Source organism: Pholis gunnellus (genome assembly GCF_910591455.1).
Source record: "Pholis gunnellus genome assembly, chromosome: 8".
Taxonomy (NCBI): Eukaryota; Metazoa; Chordata; class Actinopteri; order Perciformes; family Pholidae; genus Pholis; species Pholis gunnellus.
In genome coordinates, this window is record NC_136534.1 from 9,009,771 (window position 1) to 9,036,096 (window position 26,326).

Consider the following 26,326-nt stretch of genomic DNA (forward strand, 5'->3'; position numbering starts at 1 on the left):
AACTACTTTCATTTAGCTTCCATTCCAGCTGATATAAGCTGATAAAACAACATAAAGACAGAAGGGGCAATGACAGCAACACCACAAGACTGTGGAGGTCTTGTTCCTGACACAAGCAGACATGTAAGGAGTTCACCACCAGGGGGAGACAAGAGACATACACAAGTTGTGATCATGAGTACATCACTGCTCATCACTGGTTGCTGTAGTCTACCCAACAAGTGCCCATGCAAAATAACAGAAAACGTTTATTATGACGCAGAACCAATGTGAAGTCCTCATGCAGCAGCACAATGTTCGTGATAATGAAGAGGACACCAAGGTTCTTAAGATGAAGGGATACAGAGATAAACATCTATGTGCACAATTTATAAAAACATATTAGAAATACAAACTAATACAAACTACCAAACAACAAAGTGTGAGAACCAGTTGAATGCTGCTTTCCAACATCTAGGATTGTACTGTGGTCCAAACAGCACATCCACATGGAGAGTCAGGCACACGAGAGGAACTTTAATTAAATCCGCACAAGTGACAGAATTTTCTTCACTGTCAAAAAAAGAAAAAGCAAGTTTTTGTTTTAACATCAAGCAGCTTTAATTTGGTCACGGGCCACACACTTCCCTTTTTGTAAAGACAATGACTGCGTAACCACAAAAACAACAGGACAATTTACTTAAAAATGCAAATATGGTAAATAAAAGTGCAACATGCTGTGATGGAAACAGAAAAAGTTGTTTTAGTGTTTGGTATTTACAACCAGTTTGTAATCTGTGCAGTGAGTGCTTCCCTCAAGTGGACAAACTGTGAAAGTGTAACTGACTAAACTGGTATAACAAGCACAGCTGGGACCTCACTAGTAAGTATTTTACCTTCCATAGCTTGTGTAATACAGATGTGGAAGTGCAAAAAGCAGCTCTTCTATTCCTCATTCAAACAGTGCCTGTCTGCAGACAATCACTTGCTCAGCACTTTCATAACATCGCAGTAACCACTTACAGTGACTGCTGCGGTCAGTAGCTCAACCTGCTGGGGACGCTTCCATCGTTCCCTTTTCATCACATGAGGCATTAACTATGAAACATTTAAACAATTGCGACTTCAAAATCCTACATTACATACAGTCTGACTGCTGCTCTCTCTCTACACAAAGACCCACCAACCCACAACAACGCACCTGACACATGATTTTGAGGTACATAAAGTAAAGTCAGTGCACATTGACGTAGGACCCTGCACCAAGTGGGAAAAGATATCCGGTATAAGCTTTTTTTGGTGTTTTGTTTGACGTGTGCATGCTATATCATACACTGTTAAGATGTGTATAATGAGTGCAAGGTCCAGTTATTGAGGACAGCACAAGGAAGTGAAGATACCCAGGATGGATCCAGCCTCAAAAGACAACATAACCTGCAGACCTGGAGCCCTAAATACAGCTTCTATTTCACTTAGACTGGTCAAAAAAGATAATTCATGTTTCCATTCTCTGTCGGTTAGAAGGTTCAGAGCAACTTCAAGCAAGCTGTCTCCTTTTACTCCTTCATTACTATTGTGATCATATCATCTTGTGTTTCCTTTCCCCCTGCAAGCACAAAGACATGACAGATTATTACTTAATTGGTTTACAATGCATTCACCGGTGAATTGAGGCAGAGGACTTACTGAAGCACTTCTGGAAGGAGTCAGATCTCTGCAGCATGGTATACAATAAACCGATGACCAGCAGCGTGCCGAAGAAGCCCCCAATGATACAGCCAATGAGAATGGCGTAGCTGGTGCCGTTATCTAGGGGAGAGGACAACAGGACAGAGTGAGGGAGGAGAATTTACCACAGATGTCAGTATAACTACTTGTTATTTTAAATTACAGGTGTACACCAACATGTAGAATTAAAATAGCAAAATTAATTAAAATATGTATTAATGCTGTGATAAACATGATGAGAAAAATATGGATGTTCATTTGAAACAGTCTTCACCATAAACGTATAGGACGGCAGCAGCTGCATTAGGATTCTCTGGCTGCTGACATACGACTCTCGTGCCGTTGTCAGAGAAAGAAGTTCCCCTGAGGGTCCACACAGCTAATGACTCTCCATTTTTCATTTCACAACTTCCATAGAGAGCCTGAGGAGAGAGACAGGGAAGGGAATGAAGAGGCGTTCAGATGAGGAAGAATAAGAGATTGATGTGATCTGTGTCTGTGTGACAACAAGATCGTGTTACTGAGGGGAAGAGGACAAGAAGATGAGGATAAATACAGAGTTGGACGGCGACCACCTTACCTGGGGGATATCGTCCACGTGGCCCGAGGGGCATGTGAGGCTGTAGTTTGCGTTACTCCTGTAGAAGGTGAATGTGAAGTTTGGAGAAGCTCCGGGCACTCCACAGCGAAACACTGCCGGTTCTCCAACAGCCACTGTGAGGTTAGCTGGGTGTGTGCGGTAAATGAAGGCTGCAGGGTCTGCAGCTGAAGTGATGGTGGTGGTGGCGGTGGTGGTGGCGGTGGTGGTGGTGGTGGTCACGGTGGCGGTGGTGGTGGCGGCGGTGGTGGTGGTAGTAGGCCTCGTGGTAGTGGTTTGAGCTGAAACCATGATAAAGTGTGAAGGATGTGTGTGTGTTAGTGAGTGTGAAAGCGATAAGGAGGAAAGAGCAAAATATGGAACAAATGTGATAAAATCACAAATTATTTATTTATTTACAGACATTTAAAGGTCTTATTATCTGGTTTAAATCACTTTCCAACTATTCAAATTTAAAAACCCAATCACAGGAAGCATTGAAATATAATTTGTTTGGACTATGGATCACTTTTTCAGGCAGTGTTGTGTGGTCAGAAATGTAGGAAACCAGTTCAGGAACCAAACACAGACTCCAAATAAATACACAATGCAACATTGATCAAATCCGGCATCATAGAGTCTGGTCTTGCTCAGCACACTGTGCACATCAGTACTCAGATAATTGCTGAGTTGAGTTCTTGTCCTATGCAACAACAACTATCCACCCATCCTTGTTGTGCTTTGTTTACAGGAACTGAATGCTACATGAAGCAAAAGTCCTACCTCTGACCTCATAAACATTTGAATATTCTAATAAATGTCTTCGAAAGAGTGGAAATATTTGTGATACAAAAATGCTGCAGTCTCTTAAGACATAGTAACGTAGTGTCTATGCATGTTTTCAGTTTAAATAAGTACGTATCTTTTAAATCCTGGACGTGGTTAATTACCTGAGGAGGGCGCGGTGATTTGGAGCAGAGCCAGCAGCTGCAAGCAGAAAAGAGAAACCTTCCTCTTCTTCCTCCAGTCCTCCATTTTTTTCTCTTATTCGTCTCTCTTATTTCATAGGTTAATCTGCAAACATTTGAACAATGTAACTTTACTTTTCCATCAACAATGGAGAAACACAACAAGCGTGCAGTAAAAGTACAGGACTGCCTGTGTTTTCCTTCTGATTAAATGTGATGTGAGTGAATGTGAAAGTTGATGTTTAAGGCTGAAGGCAGATAAACAGTAAAATGTTTTTTTTTTTACATTAATGATGATTTTTAGATACACATTTAATGTGAAAAGGCTGCCAGTATTTTAGGACCCATAAAAATGATTTGAGAAATAACTATTATCATCTATAGAAATATTTAAACCACAGATTTTATTTCAGGAGTGTATTTGGCCTTAGCAGCGTATACACCACACAATGATCTGCTTTAATGTTCATTAAGTCATTCTGAAAGTCTTTCTCCACTTTTAATAAACATCTGATTGCAGGCCTCTGTCTTATGAAAATGAAAGGTTGACTTTTATAAATAGACAGATCAAATACGTTTCAAATCAGCCATGTATCACTTCTATTTTGTTCACTGAGCTCTTGTCACCCATAGCTGTTTTCAAATAAATGTTTTACAAAATCAATATTCTGTTCCCCATAATCTTGACTCTTTGGTCTCCAAATCTGACAAGGCTTTTGACAAATAAAGTAAAATGGAAAGAGTATCTTGAAATGTAAAGAAAGAGATTATTGCCACTAACCTATTAAGTGAACTGGAAATTCCACAGAAGCTCTGCGGCGGGCAGCTTCCTTATTTGAAGAATATGATGCAGTTCCTATAAAAATAAATGTTGAAATAAACCTCTCAGAAGTCACCTTCTCTAAACTGTTAGTCTGACATATATCTACTGCCTCAATAAACAACAAATAGACCTACTCTCTCTACACATCTGTCTGTCTCACTCCATCGTCCCGCTCCAACCAAGTGGAAAGTTGAGATCACCAAGGTATGTGGACATTGTCTTGAGATACAAAATGGATTTCTGTGAATGAAAATGAACAGGTTGAGCAGGCCTGACCTGAGCCAATAATAGCTGCTGTGAGAAACGTCAGTGCTTTGCAAAGATTTTCTGCTTCCCTGTTTACGTTCACACTCTCTCTCTCTCTCTCTCTCTCTCTCTCTCTCTCTCTCTCTCTCTCTCTCTCTTTCTCTCAAACACACACACACATAACAAGGCATCCTGTAATAGAATCACATCACTGGTGATCAAACCATAACGTGTGTCACCTGCATTAACTTGTCACCTGTGTGTGCTTTAAATATCATGGTACCGTCTTGTGGTTGAAATAAGAAATACAACAAGTTGTATCCAAACTAAATAGTAACAGTTGAACTTAACATATGAGGATTCATCTCAAGTCTCAAATCTTTGTGGACTCACACATGAGGAAGCTGGTGAACGCTTTGCCCTCCTACATACAAGACAGCACTGACATGCTGCTAAAGAGCAGTGCTCTCATTGTTGATGAGAAGGATTTACTAGTAACCATAGATGTGAATTAATTCTGTTCCTCATGAGGAAAAACTATAGTAGCTTAGTCTTGTTTCAATGTGCCTTTGACACAATCACCACACACAGCCGAACAACCAGACCAAACACCACGAAGCTACCCCAGGGAGGAGAGGCAGGAGAGGCGAGATTGAAGTGAAGTTAACCCAACACAGCTGGAACCTAAGTCTACTCCACTACCCCGTGTACTGCTTTCGTTGACATAGGGTACCGTTCCGAACGAGCAAAAGTGAGTTCCCTGACCGGGAATCGAACCCGGGCCGCGGCGGTGAGAGCGCCGAATCCTAACCACTAGACCACCAGGGACTGATGAAGGCGCAAATACACCAATACTTTCTACAATTAATGTAAAGACAGACTGACATCGCGTTGGTAAGTGAAGTGATATGCAACACCATACTGAGACAGGTGTGTTTAACTAGGCCTCATATGCCGACTCAATGCGATGTTGTCCAGAAACAAAATAGCCAATATAACTGTACACCGTAGTGAGTAACATCAGTGTAAACTCGAAGATTACACTGCCCCTAGTGGCCGCTACATGCTATAGCACATAGGCCTTAAAATACTGCCTGAAACAAAATCCAAATGTCTGGAAACATATTTAGATTGATGAAAAAAAATACACAACTAAAAGCCTTTGTTAGTCATATTCAATTGAAATCAACCCAGAATGTGAAAATGATTACAGCGTAGCAAGAAATATTTAATTTAGGTAAACCGGCATTTCACGAAGCTTCCTCCGTGAGGTCCTGGCTCGGGTCCTTGGTCAACGTGGGATACGCGAAAATGTGAAGTTTATTTTGGACCTGACTGGAATTTGTTTCACCATGGTCGCCAATTCATAAAATTTAACAAAACGCCTGTCGGGGTTTCGGTGGCGTCTGTCTTATCATGATGCCGGGGGACAGCCGTTTCAAAACGGCAGCAATCAACGCGGACGCGACGGTTGGAAACTGTCAAAACTGCCCTGTTTTGCACCAGGTCAGATCATCTTTCTACAGAAAAGTCAGTTAAGAAGTTCCGTTTCGTCTTTATAGACTGAACATAAACAGTCTACGACTGTTATGACGTGGACCTGAATTAATGTTTTATTTGTTTAAATCTTATCAGCTCAAGTGAACGTTGTTGGTAATAATAAATGTCCCTGTTTGTTTTTGTTTTGCTTCTCCCCCTTCCCTTATTACAGAGCCTGACCGAATATGTGTCGTCATTTCTGGCCCTGAAACAGAAGATAACGGTTTCTGAGTGAGTGATAACGAGTTATAGTTGCCATGGGGAGAGGTCTCATCATGAATATATTACAGTTAGCTTCCCGTTATTGAACTGGACACTAGTAATGCTTCGTCGTTTGAAATAACTAACGCTAATACCGGTCAATATCCAGGAAACATACCCATTTTGCAACGTTACTGACATGTCTACGAACCTCGCAGGTACCAGGTGTAAACCAGTTAATTTAATACTAAAAATCTGTACTTACTAATTATGAATTTGTTCCCCAACGTGTCTTAACGTAACGTTATTATCTATGGGAGTGTGTCTAAGTAAAACACTGGAAATCAATTAACAAGATAAGCACCAAGTTTAACCATGTGATTCTTATCTATTGTTAATATAGCATAGTCAGTCAATATCACTATTGTATCACTATTAACTGTTGTATGACGCTAAGTTGTTTGTCTGTTGACTCTGGATTTTGGGGGGAAAAATTGTATCCCCCCACCTTACTGAAATAATCTCAATATTATATAACTATTATCTTCCTGTGTAGTTTATGAAGGATACATGCACTCAGACGATATGTTCTTTCATGCTGCATGCAACTGGTTCTAACACATTTCATATTGAACACGTTTTATGCAGTGACACGATCAGGCTTCAACAACAGCTGGGAGAGCTGCAGATCCGACTGGTTACGCTGGAGAAAAAGACTGCAGATTATGAATCTGTGCGAGCAGAACTGGAGGAAAAGAAGGTTTGCCCTTTCTTAATAGAATCACATTTAAAGGATGTTCCCTCTGACCGTAATAATGTGTCTGTCTTCTCATTGTAGTGATTCAGCATGCAATCCCTGCATACGTTTTCCTGCTGTCATGCTGATACAGTATTCACACTGTGTTTTGTTTTTCATAGGGTGCTCTTAAAACCTATGGACAGATGTCTGAAGAGATGGACAAATTGAAGCAGCACAACAGCAGGACAATGGCAGAGTAAGAGAGTTATGTCATGACACTGCAGATCATTATATTACAATGGTGGTATCGTTGTGGTAAAATGTTCACTATTATCTTCTCATCCCTCAGGAATAAGAAGCTTGAAGACCAGCTAAAGGATGTGGAAGGTACTTAGCATTCATTCACATGCTCTAACTTTAACAAGGGAAGAGTTGCATAATTTGTAAATAATAATAATATATTAATATGTGTTAAAGGCAATACTGATTTTTAAAAAAAATGTTTGCCTAATTGTCTTTCAACCTCTAAGAACTGACAGAAACACAGTCACTTGAAAATTCACAGCTGAAGAGGGAAAAGGCCGTTGTAGAAAATGATTTGCTGAAAACACAGGTAAGCTAAAAAAGTCATCTCAAAATACACTTGAGTCTTTTCAACTTTGAATCTCATAACTGACAACGAGACACAAGCTTTGTGTGCTAAATGTTTTGTTTTTATTTTCACCTCTGCAGACGTCTTTGAGGAAATCTCAAGCACAAGCGGATCAAGTTGAAAAATTGATAGAGGAGAACGCCAAGACAACAAGCATGTAAGACGTTTGTAGATGTGGTTTCTTAAATTGGACATTAATGGGTGTCATGTCTTTGTCTCTCCTGGTGTGTCTTTTGTGTTATTTGAAATGAAACCGTGATGAACTTTATGTTATCATTATTCATGGTTCATTGTTTATCATTATCGTCATGCTTGTGAGAAAAATCATTTAAAAAAAACTGTGCTAAAAGTCCCCGTATTGTTTCCTCCTCAACAGAAAGGACAACCTTGAAAATACAGTTCGACTGCTTGAAGGTTAGTATTGAAAATTGGATTTCACACAACAGCATGTCTTGAATCTGTGTTTATATGACAAAAGCTTTGTTTGTGGGTTTTGCTATACACATTTTTGTCTGTATTTCAGATTCGGTTTCCAAACAGAATCATCAAATATCCCAACTGACCAAAGATAAGATTCTGCTGGAGAGAAATATCGATGACCTCCAGGTGCAGTAATGATCTTTTATAAATGTATATTTGATGGAAGATTTTTCTAAAATAATGTTGACCTTTCTTTGTGTATAATTTTAATTCATTTGTAGGTGAGGCTGATGAAACTGGAAAGAGAAAGAAATAAAGGTACTTTTACAAATACAGTGTTAAAGTTTTTATTGCTGTGGTCAAATCTTGTTTCTTCAAAAAGTTAACTTTTCAGTAAACCCAAAAAAAAAAATAGCGCAATTGAACAAATGTTTAAAATGATGTTCCAAAGGCTCTAATGTAAAGGATGTTTATTTAAATCTATAAAACAGCAGCAACTTTTTCTGACATAAAATTATATTTCAATTTTAAGCAACATCTGGATTTTCTCTCCACAGAGTATAGGAGCGCATCAACTCAAGCACGTGCACCTGAGGAGCCTAAAGTTGACAAAGGTATAAAATCAGCTTCACTTATTATTCATAACGTTAACTTAAGGAGCTTATCACATGCAGATTGTGTGATTGTTTGTGTCTGTTTTTCAGAAAAGTTCCAGATGCTGCTACAGAATTTGTGGGCATGTGTGGAACCTCAGCAGCAGCTCTCTGCCAACTTGTTGCACGTACCTGGTGAGGCCCCATTAAGCTGTCTCGTATATATCTGTGTGTTAATACTGACATAACTCAAGAAGTGTCTTCACTTTGAATACTTCGATTTTGTTTGTATTTCTTTCACCATTTTATTTTATTGCAATCCTCTCTTTTATTCTCGTAATTTCAGAGTCCGGGTCCAAACAAGTTCTACCCTGTTCCCCACAAAACAGACTGCACCCTCATCTGAGCTACGCATCCCAGTCTGCTTCCCACAAGACTAGAGAATCCCACAGTTCCCCCATGCAAACGAATGCCACTTTGACCCAGTTGAAACCTTCTCCTCGTAAGCAGAAAACCATCAAGCAGCAAGCATCTCTGCAGTCAACAACTGCCATGACGCAAACAAACTCTCCCAAAAAGAGCAAACGATTGTTCAAGGAAAACAAATGGGAGGAGTCGTCTGCTGACCCGGGCAGCTCCGAAGTGTCTGTTGGGAAAATACTGGCATTGTTCAAACCAATGCTTCCCTGCATATCACCTCTACCAGATTTGGTAAGAATTTGGATATATTTCATGCAAAATGCTTCTTTTATTTCTGACAAAAGCTTTGCACAGGAATGGTATTACCAGGGGCCCTCTATTAACTTGTAAGAATGTCGTCTGTGACCTTAATTCTTTGGAAGTAATTCTTTACTGCCATGTCAGTAATTTGTCAAGTAAAAATTCCACCTCAAATTACCAGCCACATTTTGCCAAACACAGAGGTCATGTGATGATATGAGTAAAACAGATGTGGGGTCCTCGGGTAGTACGAGTCCTGTGCGTAGAGGTGACTTTGAAAACACTTACTGGATAGTGTATCATTGTGTGTTGATTGAATTAAGACCAATTGAGAAACGCACAAAACTCTGATTTTCTTTGTCTGACTTTGTGAATATACTTGTGATTTATATGTTAAATGGAATTCCAAAGTGCTCTTTTAAGCACTGGCATTTGTCTTGCCTTCTGATCAGCCTGGTCCTTCTCAAAGTGCCACGGTGGTTGTATCTTATTATGTCTTCTCCTTTCTGTCGTGTAGGACACAGCGATGGACTCTATGGAGACAACTGATTGCGAAAAGGAAAACCATCCCAAAATCTCAGATGACGGTGTTCTTCATCCTCAAGAAGAGTCCCTCCTCATCACAACATCAGTAACACAGCACTGTCCGAAATCTCCTGCACTGCCAACAGAGGAGGCGGTGGACTTGGCAGTGGTCACAACACAGGAAGCGGAACACACTTCCAGTGAAAATGACCCCAAAGACTTGGGACGACGTGAGTTGAGTGGCTTTACGGAAATGACGTGCAAAAGTGGCCCCGGTGGTGAGGAAAAACATCTTCAGAAACAGATCCTGTTGGAGCAGGACCCAGCGACTGTGCAATTAGTGTCGGCATCATCTTCTTTATCTTCTTCCACATCAGACATAACAATTTTGGTTGAGGTTGTCTCGTTGATTACTGAAAGTCCAGAGCCATCCTGCGGTGAATATGCTTTCGGAAAGGCAAAGGAAGATCGGGCCGAGACAATTTCAAAGATGGATGTTGACACAAGCCCCTGTGATGTTACAGTCGCTCCTGGTGGTGGAGAGTCGCCCAGAAATAGTGATACAACTGCACTCTCTGAAGAAACAGGAAGTGTACAGTTAGAGTCCTCGGTTACTTCATCAACATTCATTGACTCTGTGACAGACACTGAGGTTACAAATCCAGAAAATGGGTCAGAAATGGGAACAAGTCATCAGGACTATTGTGGTCTGGGACCGGGCTGTCATGACACCACAGTCGTCAAACCCCAGGAGAATGAAAGCTGTCGTAGCAAGGACACAGAAGTACCAGACGATAACCCCTGTTTGTCAAGCAGCGGCGATGCCATCGTCAGTGTCTCAAATGGAAATGTTGAAGAAAGGCTTGAAAGTGAGGCCTCCGTAAAACCTCTTGGGGAGGAAGTTGGGAATAACGCACAAGGAGATGGAGTAGTTGATGTCGCAGCTTCTCCCGCCGAGTCAAATGGCGATAACGGACCTCCGTCTCCGAGCACGTCTCCACTGTTGACGATGGAAGATGATGAGTCCCATGCTGACTGGGAGTCTGGTACAGCAAATGTTGAAACTTCTTCAAAAAGGGACGTTGACGAAGAGACATTGAACACTGAAATGCTAGCATATCGAGGGCAGTCCCTCTCTGACTCCAAAGAGACCATCAACTGTGAATCTCTGAAAGAAAGTATACATTTGGCATGCAGGCGGTTGAGTCCTACCTGTCTGTTACCCACTTTGGAATTGCAGGCTTTGCCTAATTTAGAGGAAGAAGGTGTCATTAAAAAGGCTGTTGTCAAAAACCTGTTTCAGGACAGCAAAGACGCGAGTAACCATAAAGTGAGCAGATATAACTTGCGCTCCGTTAGTTCTACTACCTCATTAAAGTGTGCTGCTGCCACAAATGGACAAAATATAGGTTTGGAGTCGCGTAAAAAAACGCCTGAAAAACCAAGCCCTTGTGTGATTAGAGAGGAAGAACCTAGACCAGTGGCAGGTTCAACTACAGCTCAACCCCCAGAATGCATTGGCCAAGTTCGCTCTGAAATGGGCCCTCCACTTCCTTGTCTCCTGACCCCCCTGAGCACACCTCCAAAGGCGGGCAAATCAATCAATCCAAGGCAGGCTATCGGGAAACTCTCATTTCCCTCGCCCATGGATAGATTGGCTTCGCCCACCACTCCCGTCCAGGCCCACTTGACACCGGTAAACCAGCATCTGAGTTCCTCGTCTTTAAACAGTCCCCTCCCTCCAAACGGAGTCCCCTCATCACCACTTCAGTTCGGCTCTGCGACTCCAAAACATGCCGTGCCCGTTCCAGGTCGCTTGCCCGTGACGGCGATGAACTCTTCCCCGTCGTCTTCCTCCAGTCCGTCGCAGGAAAACTCCATGAGGATTCTCGACACCATGTACCCGGAGCTCTCGGCCCACGGCCGAACTCTGAGCATTCTCAGAGGCAACGTCGGTCTCAGCATCTGTTCATCGGAGGGCGGAACGTCACCGACATCAACCGACAGCCAGATGTCTTGCTTTAAAACCGTTAACTCCACTTCAACGGCCTTCACCAAGACTGAGACGAGAGGAGCGAAAAGACAGGCCACCTTTCTGCCTCAACCTAAAAGCAGCAAATGTCTCCGGCTAGATAACTGCTCTCCTACGGTCAGTCGCGCGCAGGTGCCTTCCTCTTCCTCCTCAAACAGTGGAGAGGAGACCACCTCACCCCAGACTCCGAGCATCGCACTGCTCAAAAATGAGACAACCTCTCCATCGACGAAAGGTGCAGAGCCTGCAGAGCAAAATCTTACAGTGAACTATTTAAAGAACATTGAAAACCAGGCTTTTGATCTATTGCCTGTGATCCAGAGCCACCTGTATGTTGGTAACCTTCCCAAAAAGCCTGTCTTGAGAGACGAGGAGAAGGAGGTTATCTCTGAGATTTGCCGAAGCAGCTCTGTGAGTATACTGGTTTATTGGGCTTGTGTTTTGAACTTTCACTCCTGCCATTCAGCCGCTGACCCTCGGCCAAGTATGGCCAATCTGCTTTTAAATGCTCTAGAAATCTTCCTTTGAGTATATATTTTGCCAGCCAAATCAAATTAACAGGATATTCAACCTTCGTTGCATGTAATTTTTACAGGGCTTTTATACAAAGGCAATAAAGTAGTCCATAAATATGAGATATGAGTTTACAGATAGTTACAATCTTTCCTCGGCATTGTGGAGGTTGGATACACTGACAGTCTATGGGCATATCTATGGGTTACACTCAAGGTCTTTTTGATTCCTCGCAGTTCATTTCGTTTGTACGCCCTCTGGCGTTTCAGAGAATAATGCAGCGCATAGAGCATAAACGCCTCCGTTCATGCTCGGAGCTTGCGCGTGTATAACAAAGCTGAACGCTGGTTTGAAAGGGTGAATGAATAAGAAACGGATCAAATGAAAAACAAATGTAACAACCACAGTAACATTTTCCCTGTTTTCTGCAGGATTTTCCCGTATGCTAATATTGGTAGCAAAAGTGTTTATGTAAAGACAAACACCTGCCATTAACTCATAAGATGAACTGTGTTGTTTTCAAAGGTCCGTGTCCACGTGAAATGAACTGTGCGTGTTTTCTCACTTTTCTCTTCAGCTTAAGGCAGATGACCTGATTTTGACCATCCTGAACAAGCTGAAAGCAGAGAAAAGAGAGCTCAGCAGAAACTACATGCAGGCCCTCTGTAGAGTGTACACAGGGATCTGTAGACAGAGGAGAGACTGGGAGAAGGCTCACATCCTAGCCTACAGCCTCCTCACACAAGGTTAGCAATTTGTGCCATACTGAGTGTCTTAACACACACTTGATACAGCTGCACAGGCATGTTAACTTGCTGTGGCAAATCAAGCCTGACTTTGCTGAACTGTGAAGTCTGTCTTTATTGCACACGGATGTTTTTCACCAAAGGCACCACTGAAGCATACATTTGATAAATGCTTTTTCTTTCTTGTTGTGTCTACCCTACTGCAGATTTCCCAGACTCTGCTGAGCTGATTTTGTTCATGGTGACAACATGGCCCAACGTCCTCTCACACAGTAGTTCGCTGTGCCAGGCAATACATACTGTCACCAAACTGAAAGCGCAAGAAAACATCCTCGGCTGCCTTTCAGCATTCCTTGGTTGGGAGAAGGTGAAGTATTTGTCGAGATGGGGCTCCTCATTTGTCATGCTATATATGTTTGTACTCAACTCTAGCTTTGATTTATATCTTCTGACTTCTATTGGGAGTGACTGGTAAAACTATTTTATTAATTTCCTTTCCATTTTTTTGCTATATATATATATATATATATATATACATACATTGTTTGATTTCCAACCTGTGTGACCGTAGCTAAGAGTCAGTTCATTGTCTTTATGAAATCTTCTTTCCCATTTGTACCCTCTCAAGTTAAGTAGAATGATCCCTCTAACACCGTTTGTCTCTTTATTGCTGCAGAGTCCTCCCTGTGACATCAACGAGCTGATCTCCAGAACACTCTCTGATATTCGGTCCGGGTCAAGCCTGTTTTTCACTGCACATTGTCGCACCGGACATGACCTTGGGTCAGAGGCGTGGCAGAATATCTTCACACTGCAACTCCTCTGTACACACAAGAAGTGGAAGTGGACCTATGATCAGTTATTGAGGTATGTTATTGTTTGTAACTTAAAGCTGCGGGGCCTTATGATTTAATTTTATTCACAGTCGTCTTTCAAACTAAATCTAAGTAATCATTGTAAAGCTTGTTAAAGAAATGACTCCTTTTTGTAAGCATGCGTCCCGTGTAATCCTGTGTTGATCTGTTCTTTTTGCCTTGTCAGCAAGGAGTTGTGGCCATTAATGAACGCTTGGGTGACCCAGCCCAGAGAACAACAAGCACCCATCGCTGATGTGACTGTCGCCACCGTACTCCGACTCATAGGTCAGTGGCTTTGATAATTCACTTGGGTGTTAACCATGACCTGAAAAGATGTTGTAATTTAAAGATAACGTCATTATCTTTTTGTTTTAAATAGGACGCCTCGGTCAACTGGGAATCAAAGAGAGGTGTGTTCCCTCTGTGGTAACTGTCGCCAACGTCATCAACACGTTTGGTAGGCACGGACAGACTGAAGGTATGAAATATGAGAAACCTCTGTGATTACAGATTCCTTGCTTTACAGTTAGATATTTGAAATACAAATCTGATTCTATCCTTTCCATGTGTGGGCACACAACTACTTACCTGTGTATTTAAGCAGATTCCAGTATTTATATCTTATCCTGGCATTTTCAAGTATCTTTGCGTGTTTGTATTTATTTAATTGTGCCAAATATATTAAAAGATAATGACGTGAAAGGGAAATCTTTCATCCAGCAGATGTATTTCCATAAGGAGTCTAATCTCACCATGCCCCCCCCCCCAGGTGTGCCATGGGAGGTCCAGTTAGCAGCCATCTACTGCATCTACGACCTGTCTCCCTGCAACCCCAAACAAGCCCTGGATGCCCTGGCAGAATGGCGAGGAGAAACGTCTCGGAGCGTCCCTCCTGCAGTTACCAGCTGCATTAACCAGTTAGCGTCTGTCTGCAGACAGGTTTTGAGCTGAGAGAGGCACACATGCTGCATTATTCCACATGAACATGCATGTGAGTCTGTTCCTATGTTGAAGACGGGGTGAAAGAAATTATGCAAAAGTTCAAAAAGCTCAAAGTTAATTTGAACTTGCTGACTGGCAGCCGATGACAGATGTTTACTGTTTGGGAACATCAAAAATGGGTTTTGTGCTCTTCCTTAATACACGGTGCCTGGAGGTTCATATTCAGTCTTGAATTGAAATGTGCTGTGAAAGACAGTTTCAGACAGTCAAACGTTTTAGTTTTTTGTTATGTGCACTTCTACTTTAACATCAATACATTATTTAAATGTTCTCTGATTTTGTAGCAACTATGTCCTACATTTTTATTGTTAGAGACATTTAAAATTTGTTTTCCTAACATTTTAGCCGTCCACACCCTGTTATAAAGGTACTGGCTTAACTCCCTGCCTTTCTTTTTGCTGTACTCAGGTAATGCTCTAAAATATTGTAAAGTATGTAGGCCTACATGTGTTCTGGTATCATTGTGGCGCTACTGTATATGTTTCTTCATTCAAGTATTTGTAAATATGAGGTATTGCCGTTTGTATGAATGAAAAATAAGATTGCCACAGTAAATGTGTTGTACAGTTTAACGTTTCAGAGGTTATTTAACTTTTTCAAATTAAAATTTCTACATATTGAAAACAATGCTGTCTGTTTTGGTGCATTCTCTCCTCACCTGTCTCAATGCAATACATTCCAAAGCCATGAAACTGGTTATAAGGTATAATATAAACAGACTGCTGTTTATACCTTATGGATCACAGTCATTAACCACAACAGAAAAATTCACATAAGAAATTGGTGATAAAGGCAGCGAATAATGATCCAGCCAAATTACTTTCAACTATCACGTTTTATCCATCCTGCCCGGTCTGATTTATGAAAATGTTGAAACACTTAAAAGCAACAGTTTCCGGGGCCAGCCATCCTTCAAAATAAAAGCTCAAACCCCACATTAAAGACATACAACTTCGACGTATTCAGAAACGGCTCCATTGGTCAAGTAAGTGTGAAGACATACAAGGAATTTTACTGTCGATGTACTTTCACGGATATAGACATAACACTTAAAAACAAGGACAATAAAGCTGAACGAGGTACCTAATACCTATGTCAAGAAAACATTTATTTTTATATACTATTTAAATGTAAAATGACATGGAAAGGGCATTATTATGACTTAAAAAATCCAGAATAAGAAACAGTTTCAGACAAGTATTAGACAGGAGTTTGAAATACATCCTCAAACTAGGAGATCGTCAATAAAATAAATAGATAAATGAACACGACTTATCGATATTGCAGAGGTGGAAAGCATCATTTTGAAATTTTTCTCAATCATTTTTTTCTTCCAATGTGATTATGCAAGAATCTTTTGGAAAGACATGTTTAGTAAAATACAGTGTAACATCTAAATTATCATTAGTTTTTATTGTTAATCAGGGACTGTTTGTAAAGATGCTGGTGGTATAATTAACCTCTGTTCATGGCAACAGCTTAAAAATGGACACAAAAACGGGCATCATGTGATAATAAATGAAAGAAATATTAATATGTTATCAAAATATAAGTACATTTGTACTAATGTTGTTTGATGTGATCGTTCAGAGTGAAAAAACATTTCAATAGTTTAGCTTCCGGTTTGTTTGGCCTGTATGTGGTGGACTTGACGCATCTCTCAGTCTCGAGGGGTGTGTTCAAAGATTTAAATCCCTGACACATGCGTAGACGCCTATCCGTGCTGCTGGGTGCGCCATATTGGCTGGTTTACATGGGGAGTGGAGTTGGACGAGCCGCTTGAAAAACCGAACCAGTTTCTGGACGCGAAGCATTGCAATGATAACAAGTAAATTAACGCCGTAGGATTTATTTGTTTTCTTGAGTGCAAAGTCTTCAATTTGCCAAATTGCTTGCCATTTTCCCCGTGAAGAGGTTTTCTCGACTGACTCGAGTCCAATGGATCCCAGGACCGCTTGGATCCAGCCGGAGCAGAAGGGACCTGCCAATTCCCTGTGGATGCACATTTGGGAGACCTCTCAGGGATTTGGAGCAAACTCCGGCGTCGACAACCACCTTCACCACCAACGCAACTTTGCGACGCAAAACGCAAACTCGGCGCAGTCTAACGGCGAGTGTTGCAAAAACGTCGCGGTGCCGCCGGGGTGTGTGTTTGGGAAACTGTCGAAGCGAGACGGCGGCGGCGGAGAGAGGGGAAATGTCCGGAGGAAGGGCTCGTTGTCGCCGTCCTCTTCCTCGCTGGACTCGGAGGCCGAGAGCTCCTCGCCCTCCGGCTCCTCTCTGCAAATCGATAATTTGAACGTCGCAGAGGAGGCCAGCCGGTTTTTGCACTACGGCGAGCGCGAGTTGAACGAGAACAACCTCCGGCGGCAGTGTCCCCCTCCGCCTCTTCACGCCGCTCAGCAACACTGTCGCAGCATGCAACAATCCGGCGGCCACACCCCCACGGGGACGAAAAACCAGCACGGGAGCAAGCAGCAGCAGCAGCATCACCACCAGTCCCATTCAACCGGCCGCAGGAGGCATCTGGACAGAGCCAACACGTTCCACGGCATCAACCCGCTCCTGTCCCACGGCTGCAATGGACACCATGTAGACTCTTCGTGTAGCCTGTGGAAGACCAGGCGGTACAGCCCTGGCATCAATGGGTAAGAATAAAGGAGAGGGCTTTTATTACAGTCATGGGAGGATTTTCAGTGGGACTTATTGGGGGTTCTTAAAGGAATTCCTCCAGGTCACCCAACACAATGAGCAGTGGTTAATGCTCACGGCTGCATGTATTTTAAAATGATGCCCTTTTTTTCTATACGTTGTAGTATATACCTGAAGCTATATATATGTTAACAGAAAACACTATCTGTTGTGGCCTCTCTAATAAAACTATGGATGTATTTGACCTAACTTATCTACTTGAATTTATTAGATGTTCATGTCAGTCTGCTTTGTTTCCCCACCAAGCTAAATAAGTTAAGTTACTGTGAGCACAGATGTATTTGAGGCACAAATCAATTTTCCTAGTGCTTCAAACATTTCCTTTTTTGTGTTACCAGCAGTATAGTCTTCAGCAGGCCCAGGCCCAATCCATACTTCTTTCCTTTTCCTCTCATGCATCCAGCAATACTGTCCATAGTCTTACTGTATAGCACTCACACTGCTCAGTCCGTGATCACAGGTGTCCCCTCTCCCTTTTTTGAATCCTTCAGTCTCCATGAAGAAATTATGGACTTCTTCAACTTCATGTCGCCGCGACCCGAGGAGGAGGCCATGAGGAGAGCTGTCGTGAACAGAATAGAAAGTGTCATCAAGGACATGTGGCCCACAGCACGGGTGAGTGTGGGTAGACTTTGGACCAGTACACTCCTCTGGCCTACACAGTATGTAACACTGACCTTTTTTATTATTTTCAGTTGATCATGTGAGCTTTACCTAATCTTTTGCCCATTATTAATAGCATTTGTTTTTCTTCTGATGTGCTCATAATCAAACCAAGCAATCTCGGTGAGATCTCTAAAACCTCCTTCACCAAAGTTGGACGAGGGGTGGTTAACTGTGCCATGGTGCTTAAATTCACGAGTTCTTTATAGCAATGGTAAAATAGATGATTGACTTGACTCTTAAAGTAAGTGCTGGTGTTGTAGTGGACTGATGTATGACGTGTCCGATGTGGCGTTAACTCCCATTTCCATACACGAGGGAGACGGAATATTACCATCGAGTTGAATCGCCACTTCTACAACACCCTGTGTAATCAGACTGAGCATTAAAGGCTTTAGAAAGAATGAGACTCATTCGAGGGCCGTTGTAGTGAATCATTTTAAACGGGTGTACCCGATAAAATGGTAATTTTATTTGGTATATTGTTCTCCCTTCTCTTGTCAACGCACTAAAGAACCAAGGAACTTAGTTTATACATCCATTTCAGATACACAATGCTGTAAAAATGCCTGCGGAGTTGCCATTTAAAAAGTCAGATTTTATTGATGACCCCTGTGGTTTACTTGTCAGATGTTTAACCCCTTATGAGCCAGAGTGTACCGAGACAATACACACAAGAACAGGCTTTTACTGCCCTGGTCCCCTTCCAGGACTCGCATTTTACTTTAAAGTGCTTTTTAGAATTCATTTCTACATCAGGGCTTTTCATTAAGCTTTCTTTACTATTAACATTTCGTCTCCGATTTGCAGGTTTTGTCACTACGTAAGCTTGGTTTTTACTACGGCATTTTATTTATTTTATCGAGTCAAGTTTATTGCTTTGCAAATCTGTCGTTGTCTGTTTAAATCAATAGTGTTGTGTCTGGAGGTTTAAAGCCCTTAATGTCTCCGGTTTAGCCACACTTACAGTCAACAGCCTAGTTTACACTGCACTTATTATTATTATTATTATTATTATTATTATTATTATTATTATTATTATTATTATTATTATTATTATTATTATTATTATTATTCACGTCACTTGTGTTCACAAAGTAACATTAGTGAATTGTTTTTCCATTGTATGTTGGCAACAGAATGTTGGACAGAGTCTACTTTGTAATAAATAGCATTTATTTGGTGAACATTATAAACATTTTGAGCTAATCATAGCCCAGACACGTCCCACTGGGCCTCACTTTTCTCTAAAGACCAATTTGTGTTACTCTTCCAGGCGGTGGTACAAATGTTTAATGTTTGTAGTGGGCTTTGGTCCCCAAATAGAAAATGTGTTGTTCATCATTAGTGGACATAAGTCCACAGTCAGAAATAATATCTTATACCACTACACAGAAGTAACACTGCCCGTGTTCTACAGAGACCAGTGTGTCCTGTTTCACCTATTTAACATTAGACCTTTCATCATGAGACTTCAAACTAACATGCAGAATTAAACTTAACATAAATACAAAGTTAGTCGTGGTCAATCATACATTGGATCACCCATCCAATGTATTGGCTGTCGTGTATGATTGACCACGACTAAGTCAATTTTCAGTGTGACACGTTTTGCCTCTTGTAGCCATCTGCAGTATTTAATCTGTGGTTTTGTGTTATTTTGAGAACTATTGATGAAGTTGCTGATATTTAGCAAGCCCAGTAACATCTACTCAAACTATTGGCTTACTGCTAATCATAAGTGAGGACTTTTTGACATATTTTAATAGTTAATACTATTATTGTGCAAGCTTGTCTCTAATTTGTATTCTCTCGTGACCTGTTGCTTTGGTATGAGACGGCACAGACACACAGCAGGCTGTACTTGCAGTGACATTAGGTTTGATCTTACTATCATTTGATTTTTAGGCAGTAATGTATACGGGTCAGGATGAAACAAATTCACACTTTGAGCAGTATAGCTAAACATGCCAACACACATAAAGGTCAAACTATCTTAGACTTGAGCTATCAAATTGGTGATTGTCACCATAATGTTATACGACTTAAATCAGTCTTGTATTTATTTGTCTTGTACCCTGCAGGTGGAGATATTTGGCAGCTTCAGCACAGGACTTTATCTTCCATCAAGGTAATATTCTTTTTCTACAGCCTGACTGTTTTGAATTGTCTCATTAAAATGCAAGTTTTTTTTGGGATGTGGGAGCACTATTTTTGGTTGTGTTTGTTTGTTTGTTTGTTTGTCAGAGAGCGTTGGTAATACGTCACCATACAGTATTGAGCATGGCTGTTTAGTAGCAACGATGCAACCACATTGCTGGAAATCAGCTTTTGCTTCTTGTCGTGTGTTGTCATGGAGGTTTTCTTTGTATACAGTTTGTTCAAGGCTTTGTCGTAGAGCTGAGCAATACTGTGAAAAGTTGATTTCACATTAGTTGGGAAAATAAGCAGGAGGTTCATCATTTCAACAGCTTCATTTGGAAATTGTTAATCAGCTGTCATTTAAAGGGATGTTTTGAATGGGGGGGGGGGATCAGCTGTTTTAATGCAATGATGGTTTTAACATGAAACTATTTTATTCACTCATTCATTTGGGGTAAACTCCATGGATGACGAATGAGGAGCATGTCTTTAAGATGTAAACATCATGAACTAACTTCCTGAAATGTTTTTTTTCCTATATTACTTCCTTCTTCTTTGTTCTCACTCTGTCAATTTCGCATTGTGACTGCACAGCCTTTCCCAAAAACCATGAATGAGTTACACAACGTAAAACTAGGCTTTAATGTTGCGCTTTCAGGGACCTCTGCGTCACTGTGTGTTCACGGAAAACTTAAGAAATGAACTTGTCACGGTACAAAGTACTTTGTGTTTCTGTTCTCAGTGACATTGACCTGGTGGTGTTTGGAAAGTGGGACCATCCCCCACTGCAGGAACTAGAACAAGCCCTGAGGAAACACAATGTGGCCGGGCCGTATCCCATTAAAGTCCTCGACAAAGCTACAGTAAGTCACCAGGAGAGAGCTGATGGTCTTTATTTTTTAACCCACACGAGCAAGTTTAAAACTAATGTTAGGTTCTGGCTAGTGACTTGACAGAAGATCGTGTCTCAATTAGTTCATTATGAATCATGAAACCTACCTCCTTTTGGATTGACTCTTTGACCTGTCCTCAGGTGCCAATCATCAAGCTTACCGACCATGAAACCGAGGTGAAAGTGGACATCAGCTTCAATGTAGAGACGGCTGTTAAAGCAGCACAGTTAATCAAAAGCTATCTCAAGGTAAACCTTTCAACGCTGGACATTCTCAACACAAACTTGGCCTTCTTCGGTTGTTTCTTACATCTTGTCTTTCTGTCCCGTAGAAGTACACTGTTCTGCCGCCTCTGATCTTCGTCCTGAAGCAGTTCCTATTGCAGAGGGATCTGAATGAAGTCTTCACTGGAGGGATCAGCTCTTACAGCCTTATTCTAATGGCTATCAGCTTCCTGCAGGTGCACAAACGTCTGCCTGCTACACCTACAGGAAATGCTGTCTTGACTATTGTAAACGCTAGTCAAAAAAACAGTTTTATCACAATTATTGTTACAATTTTGCTTCAAATCAACTGAAAAGAGTAGTAAAAGTAATGTTTATTATTTGTGGTCTGTTTTATGTGGTGCTGAAATATTTCATATATATAACTTGGTGTGCGCGTGACGTACCAGACTTGATCTGTAGCTAATGAGATCTCCATGTTCTGCCAATCAGTTACACCCTCGAATTGACACGCGACGTGCCAACATCAACCTGGGCATCCTGCTGATCGAGTTCTTTGAGCTGTATGGCCGCGATTTCAACTACATGAAGACCGGCATCAGGGTGAAAGACGGAGGGGCTTACCTGTCCAAGGAGGAGCTGCTCAAAGCCATAGGGAGTGAAAACAGGCCATCCATGCTCTGCATAGAAGACCCAATACAGCCAGGTCAGATTGGGATTTGAATTGATGAATAAATGGAGAGTGACGCGATTTGAGATACACATCCATGTAAAGGGTATGGTTGTGACGTCGATGTAGTAGCAAACATTTATCATCTAAGGATAAAGAACTATTGTACAATGAACTTTTTAAACATTCATAAAGACTAAACACAGTGGGGGGGAAAGGAGCAGCTGTATCACTAATTCAGTGAGACCGTTTGAGTCTTGGTTGGAGATTAAACCTAATTAATCTTGATTTGACTGACGGACCCTGCCTGTGAATAGGATGGGGTCAGGCTCTCTTATGCCTACGTGGCTAGTGCTGTTATACATTTCACTGGAGTTTAAACCCATATATTCTACTGTCCGCAGTAATCTCCATATAGTTTCATTTTTTGATCGTCACAGGGAACGATGTTGGCAGGAGTTCATATGGTGTTTTGCAAGTCAAGCAGGTGTTTGACTTTGCCTACATGGTGCTGAGTCACGGAGTGTCTCCTCTAGCTCGCGCTTACCCCAACAAAGAGTACGACAGGTTGGTTTCTCAATGAACTAAATCACTTCTCTACATTTGCATTCTCTGAGCACTAGTTCTGAATGTGTGTTCTGGTCGCATTATGGACTACTCCGCTCTCTGTGTTGCAGTACTTTAGGACGCATCATCAAAGTCAGCCCGGAGGTGTTGGCCTACAGGGACTGGACAGTTAAGAAGTGGGGAGCCAAGCAGTACGCCAAGCTCGAGAACCATGGTAACGTTTTGGGAACCTTGGTGTTGAATCTGCTTTGTGACATTTCGGGTGCTTTCACATCTGTGTGCACGTGGTCTCGATCAAGAGAACACATTTTACATTGTTGCATTTTAGTTCTGTTTTTGATTATAAGCATTATTAGTCATTGATTACATGCTGTCAATTTGCACTAACAGGTAAACCTGGGTTCGTTTGAACCGACCAGGTGAGGTGTGAAAGCGCCCTTTTAGAATAGTTGTATTTTATGATGCTTCCAGAATAATGTGACTGTTTCCCCATCTTAATATTTCTGACGCCGAGAAGAAAATTCACCCGTGGTATTCTGTTGGGTCCTAGATGTAGAGACCTGTGAGCGGGACCTAGCCAGGCTGATGCTGGTTTCTGTGGATGATCAGAGAGACGCTTCCTCCCCCCTCAGTACTGACTCCCTCTCACCTTCTCCAGTCTTCCTCCCCAGCCCTCAACACCACTCGTCGTCATCCTCTGCATGCTCGCTCTCCTCCTCCTCCGGAAGTGACATAGTAAGGCCAAAGGATATTGTGTCTATTGAAACATTTACTAGATCGGTGACTCATCAGTTGGATCACATGGAGTTCAACCGTCACCTGTTATTTTCATGCAATCACAAAGATCTTTGTCAGAATAACGGGATTATAGCAACTGCCGTCATTTGTCTATATTTTCTCGTGTGTGTGCAACTTTGTAAAACTGTGTCTCTTTTTCCAGGAGTCTGATTCTCCCCCATGCAGTAATACTGCTATCCAACTCCACCCCCTAACCCTGGCCTCAGTGCATTCAGTCATCCAGATGGCTGCTGACCTGAGGGCCACTCATCCAGCAGGCTTTATCCACACCTCGCCTCAGGTTGGTTTCATTTTTTGTCCCCTTCTACAGGTTGCAGTATGAACCTTCACTAACGTATGTTTTCCAATTCAAACAGTGTAAAACCTATTAACCCAGGACAGTGTTTTTAATGTGGCCATAGAAACTATTGTTGCAAAGTCTTAAGTGAAGCAAAACTGCATGTTCTACTTCTTTTTACTTTTTAGGTGCAGATGTCCCTCCCAGAAAACCTCACCATCCCCTCGCTCGCTGATTGCCAGTTCTACCACGAAAACCCCCCTTCAATCAGTGTCGTGCATCGTCACATGTCGCAAGCGGCCCACATCTCCCAGCACGCCAACGCCACAAGCCCTCTCCCCAGCCCCCTCCACCAGCTGCACCACCCTCAGATGGGAGGGCATCACAGCCACACGTACACCATGAGATCCAATTCCCATGGCTCACTTGAGCCGCACAAAGTTGGCTTAAAGCACAACCAAGGTGGAAGCCTCCGAAGTCAAAACCCCTCCCACGGTACCTACAGTCCCCCGCGGCGGTTTGTCCCCGAGGGTCATAACACGGCACCGGGTTTCAGGAACCAGCAGCAGTACAACCGTAACACCTGGCGGCGCAGGAAGAGGGACAGTCTTCCCGCTCTTAACCAGAGCAGATGAGAGGCACGTATGACTTGACTGGCTATGTTTTTGTTTTTTTTAAGACCTCACTCGGCCTATCATGAGTCTTTGAGTCGAGGCGCTGTGAAGCATTCATGATACAGCTATTTTGTTTTTCGTTGGAGGCTCCCAGAAACGCACCTACTTTTGTCCTGGAATTCACAAGTCAATTGAAGTTGTCTCCAAAGGTGTCGAATGATTGATCCCTGCTAGCTCTTGTGCAAGCACTAAGTGACGCTGCAAGGCTCTTGCAGGTGAAGGAAGACTGTAAAAGGCCTGAAGTCTTAACTGTGCTCATTTTGTTAACATCGGTCTGATGACAGTCAGAGGCCCTTCCTCTAAATTTCATGCGCACCAGCACGGACTTTGAGTTGGATTACTGATTCCCACACCGGGTCTGGCTCTTCTCCCAGTGTCACTTTCCAGCAGCTGAAGACTCTTAAAAAGTTCGGTGAAGTATTGAGTTTCCATGCGACTTGAAAACCTTTTTACGACGCAACATCATGTGCCATAGTATTGAACTGATTAGCAAACCTGGTCTCTCTTGAAGTTTTGACTCTTATTGGGCCTTTTTTTTGAGGTTTTGGCCTCATCTGGTCTTCTGAATGCAACTCCCTATCGGCTACGGTTATGATTCAGAGTTCTAGCAGCTTGGACTACCCTCCACAAATTGTACTCTGGACCGGAGCGAAGCACTACCTTTCTACCTATGCAGCGCAACGCTGACTTGATGTTTTTGGTGTGACGGCACAAAACGGACCTTGTCTCAAGTGCTTAAACTGTGATGACTTGTCTGAATGTACCAAATGTTTCTCTCCTGTTTGTTGGTCATTTGTTCTCTTGTTTTTGTCACTTAGGGCTTTTCTTTTTGTTCACATTGGCACTATTATGTTTTGTTTTTGTATTGTAAACATTGCCACCTTATTTTATGTTTGTTACGTTCATGTGCAATAATTGCTTTTATTTAATTTATGTCACAATGTTGGTTTTATTTTAGTGGTTGTCCCCACTGTTTGCTTTTTATTTTTTAATTTGTAGATAACATTGATCTGTGCAATAGATGGATTTAAGGGCCTTGAGTGAGTGAGTGAGTGTGTGTGTGTGTGTGTGTGTGAGTGTGTGTATGCATGTACAGCTTTCCAGCAGAAGGGGGAGCTATGGCAAAGCAACATGAGAAATGTGCCAAAAATGACATGATTTACCATTGCATTATGATCACTTGAAACTTTGCCAACTGCCTGTCCAAATGTTTTATCACCACTGCTCCTTTTTTCTGTAGTTAAAATTTTATTTGGGTGTATTTTCTCTTGATGGACCGAGGCTGTACTGGAGAAATGCACTTTCTTTTTCTTTTCTTTTTTTTGCAGTGTTTACTCGTGTCATTTCAAAACTAGTTGGTGCTACTTATTACCAGCAAAGTGCATTTTCTGCCTTATATCTCCCTTTTGATTCTGTTGAAGCAACAGGTTAACTGCCTTCTTAAATGACCAAATTTGCCCTTTTTCCTGTACGTAGTCATCTTTCTGTTCCATTTGTTTCTATAAGCACTGCCAGGTTTACTTGGCTTTTATTTTTACAACCAGCTTCTAGTTGTATGTTCCAGGAGTAGATTCCTACTGCAGTCGATGATTGTTAACATTAACATCATGTCACAGTTATTATTTTTTTAATTCAAAGGTCATAATTATAAAAGGCAAGAGGTCCTTCCTCTCCCATATTTATAGTCAGCATTTCTACATCTTGTCAGACAAGATGTGAACGCTCCATAATTTACACAGCAATCCAGAAGGGGACTTGAGCCTGGGATGTCACAGATTCACCATTACGGACGGTTTTGGTGGCGCCATTAACCAAACCACATTTGGTGATGGCCATGTGTTTTTTG

General features: G+C 41.9%; 3 protein-coding genes across 4 annotated transcripts; 2 read left to right on the top strand and 1 right to left on the bottom strand.

The window, feature by feature from the left end:
- Positions 1-473: 473 nt before the first annotated feature.
- Positions 474-4,262, bottom strand: LOC306700070 (uncharacterized protein). 2 transcript variants are annotated; one of them, XM_079164965.1, is made up of 7 exons: positions 4,034-4,262; positions 3,235-3,358; positions 2,537-2,586; positions 2,288-2,494; positions 1,982-2,129; positions 1,666-1,788; positions 474-1,585 (listed from the first exon to the last, which is right to left on the bottom strand). In XM_079164965.1, the coding sequence occupies exons 2-7, from the start codon at positions 3,317-3,319 to the stop codon at positions 1,536-1,538; spliced, it is 663 nt and encodes a 220-aa protein (XP_079021091.1). In that variant the 5' UTR covers positions 3,320-3,358; positions 4,034-4,262; the 3' UTR covers positions 474-1,535. The 2 variants fall into 2 exon arrangements, with proteins under 2 accessions (XP_079021091.1, XP_079021090.1); XM_079164964.1 differs by having other exon boundaries at positions 475-1,585; positions 2,288-2,586.
- Positions 4,263-5,631: 1,369 nt separating this feature from the next.
- On the top strand, positions 5,632-15,432 carry ice1 (KIAA0947-like (H. sapiens)). The gene is made up of 20 exons (XM_079165574.1): positions 5,632-5,827; positions 6,033-6,091; positions 6,710-6,821; positions 6,980-7,056; positions 7,150-7,187; positions 7,331-7,413; positions 7,533-7,609; positions 7,829-7,866; positions 7,976-8,058; positions 8,154-8,190; positions 8,430-8,486; positions 8,577-8,660; positions 8,812-9,176; positions 9,703-12,153; positions 12,833-13,001; positions 13,208-13,368; positions 13,678-13,868; positions 14,043-14,143; positions 14,238-14,336; positions 14,628-15,432. The coding sequence occupies exons 1-20, from the start codon at positions 5,738-5,740 to the stop codon at positions 14,807-14,809; spliced, it is 4,554 nt and encodes a 1,517-aa protein (XP_079021700.1). The 5' UTR covers positions 5,632-5,737; the 3' UTR covers positions 14,810-15,432.
- A 1,298-nt stretch (positions 15,433-16,730) lies between these two features.
- LOC306699951 (terminal nucleotidyltransferase 4A-like) lies at positions 16,731-24,441 on the top strand (the record flags this gene model as incomplete). The annotated part of the gene is made up of 12 exons (XM_079164772.1): positions 16,731-17,508; positions 18,064-18,187; positions 20,320-20,366; positions 21,120-21,240; positions 21,411-21,518; positions 21,602-21,730; positions 21,987-22,200; positions 22,605-22,731; positions 22,842-22,945; positions 23,282-23,466; positions 23,672-23,809; positions 23,995-24,441. Exons 1-12 carry the CDS (start codon positions 16,799-16,801, stop codon positions 24,439-24,441), a joined length of 2,454 nt encoding a protein of 817 aa, XP_079020898.1. The 5' UTR covers positions 16,731-16,798.
- Between the last annotated feature and the right edge of the window lie 1,885 nt (positions 24,442-26,326).

Excerpts from the sequence above, each read along its gene's own strand:
- LOC306700070 (XM_079164964.1), bottom strand. The coding sequence starts at position 3,319 with ATGGAGGACTGGAGGAAGAAGAGGAAGGTTTCTCTTTTCTGCTTGCAG. Across the intron at positions 2,130-2,287 it reads ACGTGGACGATATCCCCCAG|GCTCTCTATGGAAGTTGTGA; the intron begins GTAAGGTGGTCG and ends CTCTCTCCTCAG. Across the intron at positions 1,789-1,981 it reads TGCCGTCCTATACGTTTATG|ATAACGGCACCAGCTACGCC; the intron begins GTGAAGACTGTT and ends CCTCTCCCCTAG.
- ice1 (XM_079165574.1), top strand. The coding sequence starts at position 5,738 with ATGATGCCGGGGGACAGCCGTTTCAAAACGGCAGCAATCAACGCGGAC. Across the intron at positions 8,059-8,153 it reads GAAATATCGATGACCTCCAG|GTGAGGCTGATGAAACTGGA; the intron begins GTGCAGTAATGA and ends ATTCATTTGTAG. Across the intron at positions 14,337-14,627 it reads TAGGCACGGACAGACTGAAG|GTGTGCCATGGGAGGTCCAG; the intron begins GTATGAAATATG and ends CCCCCCCCCCAG.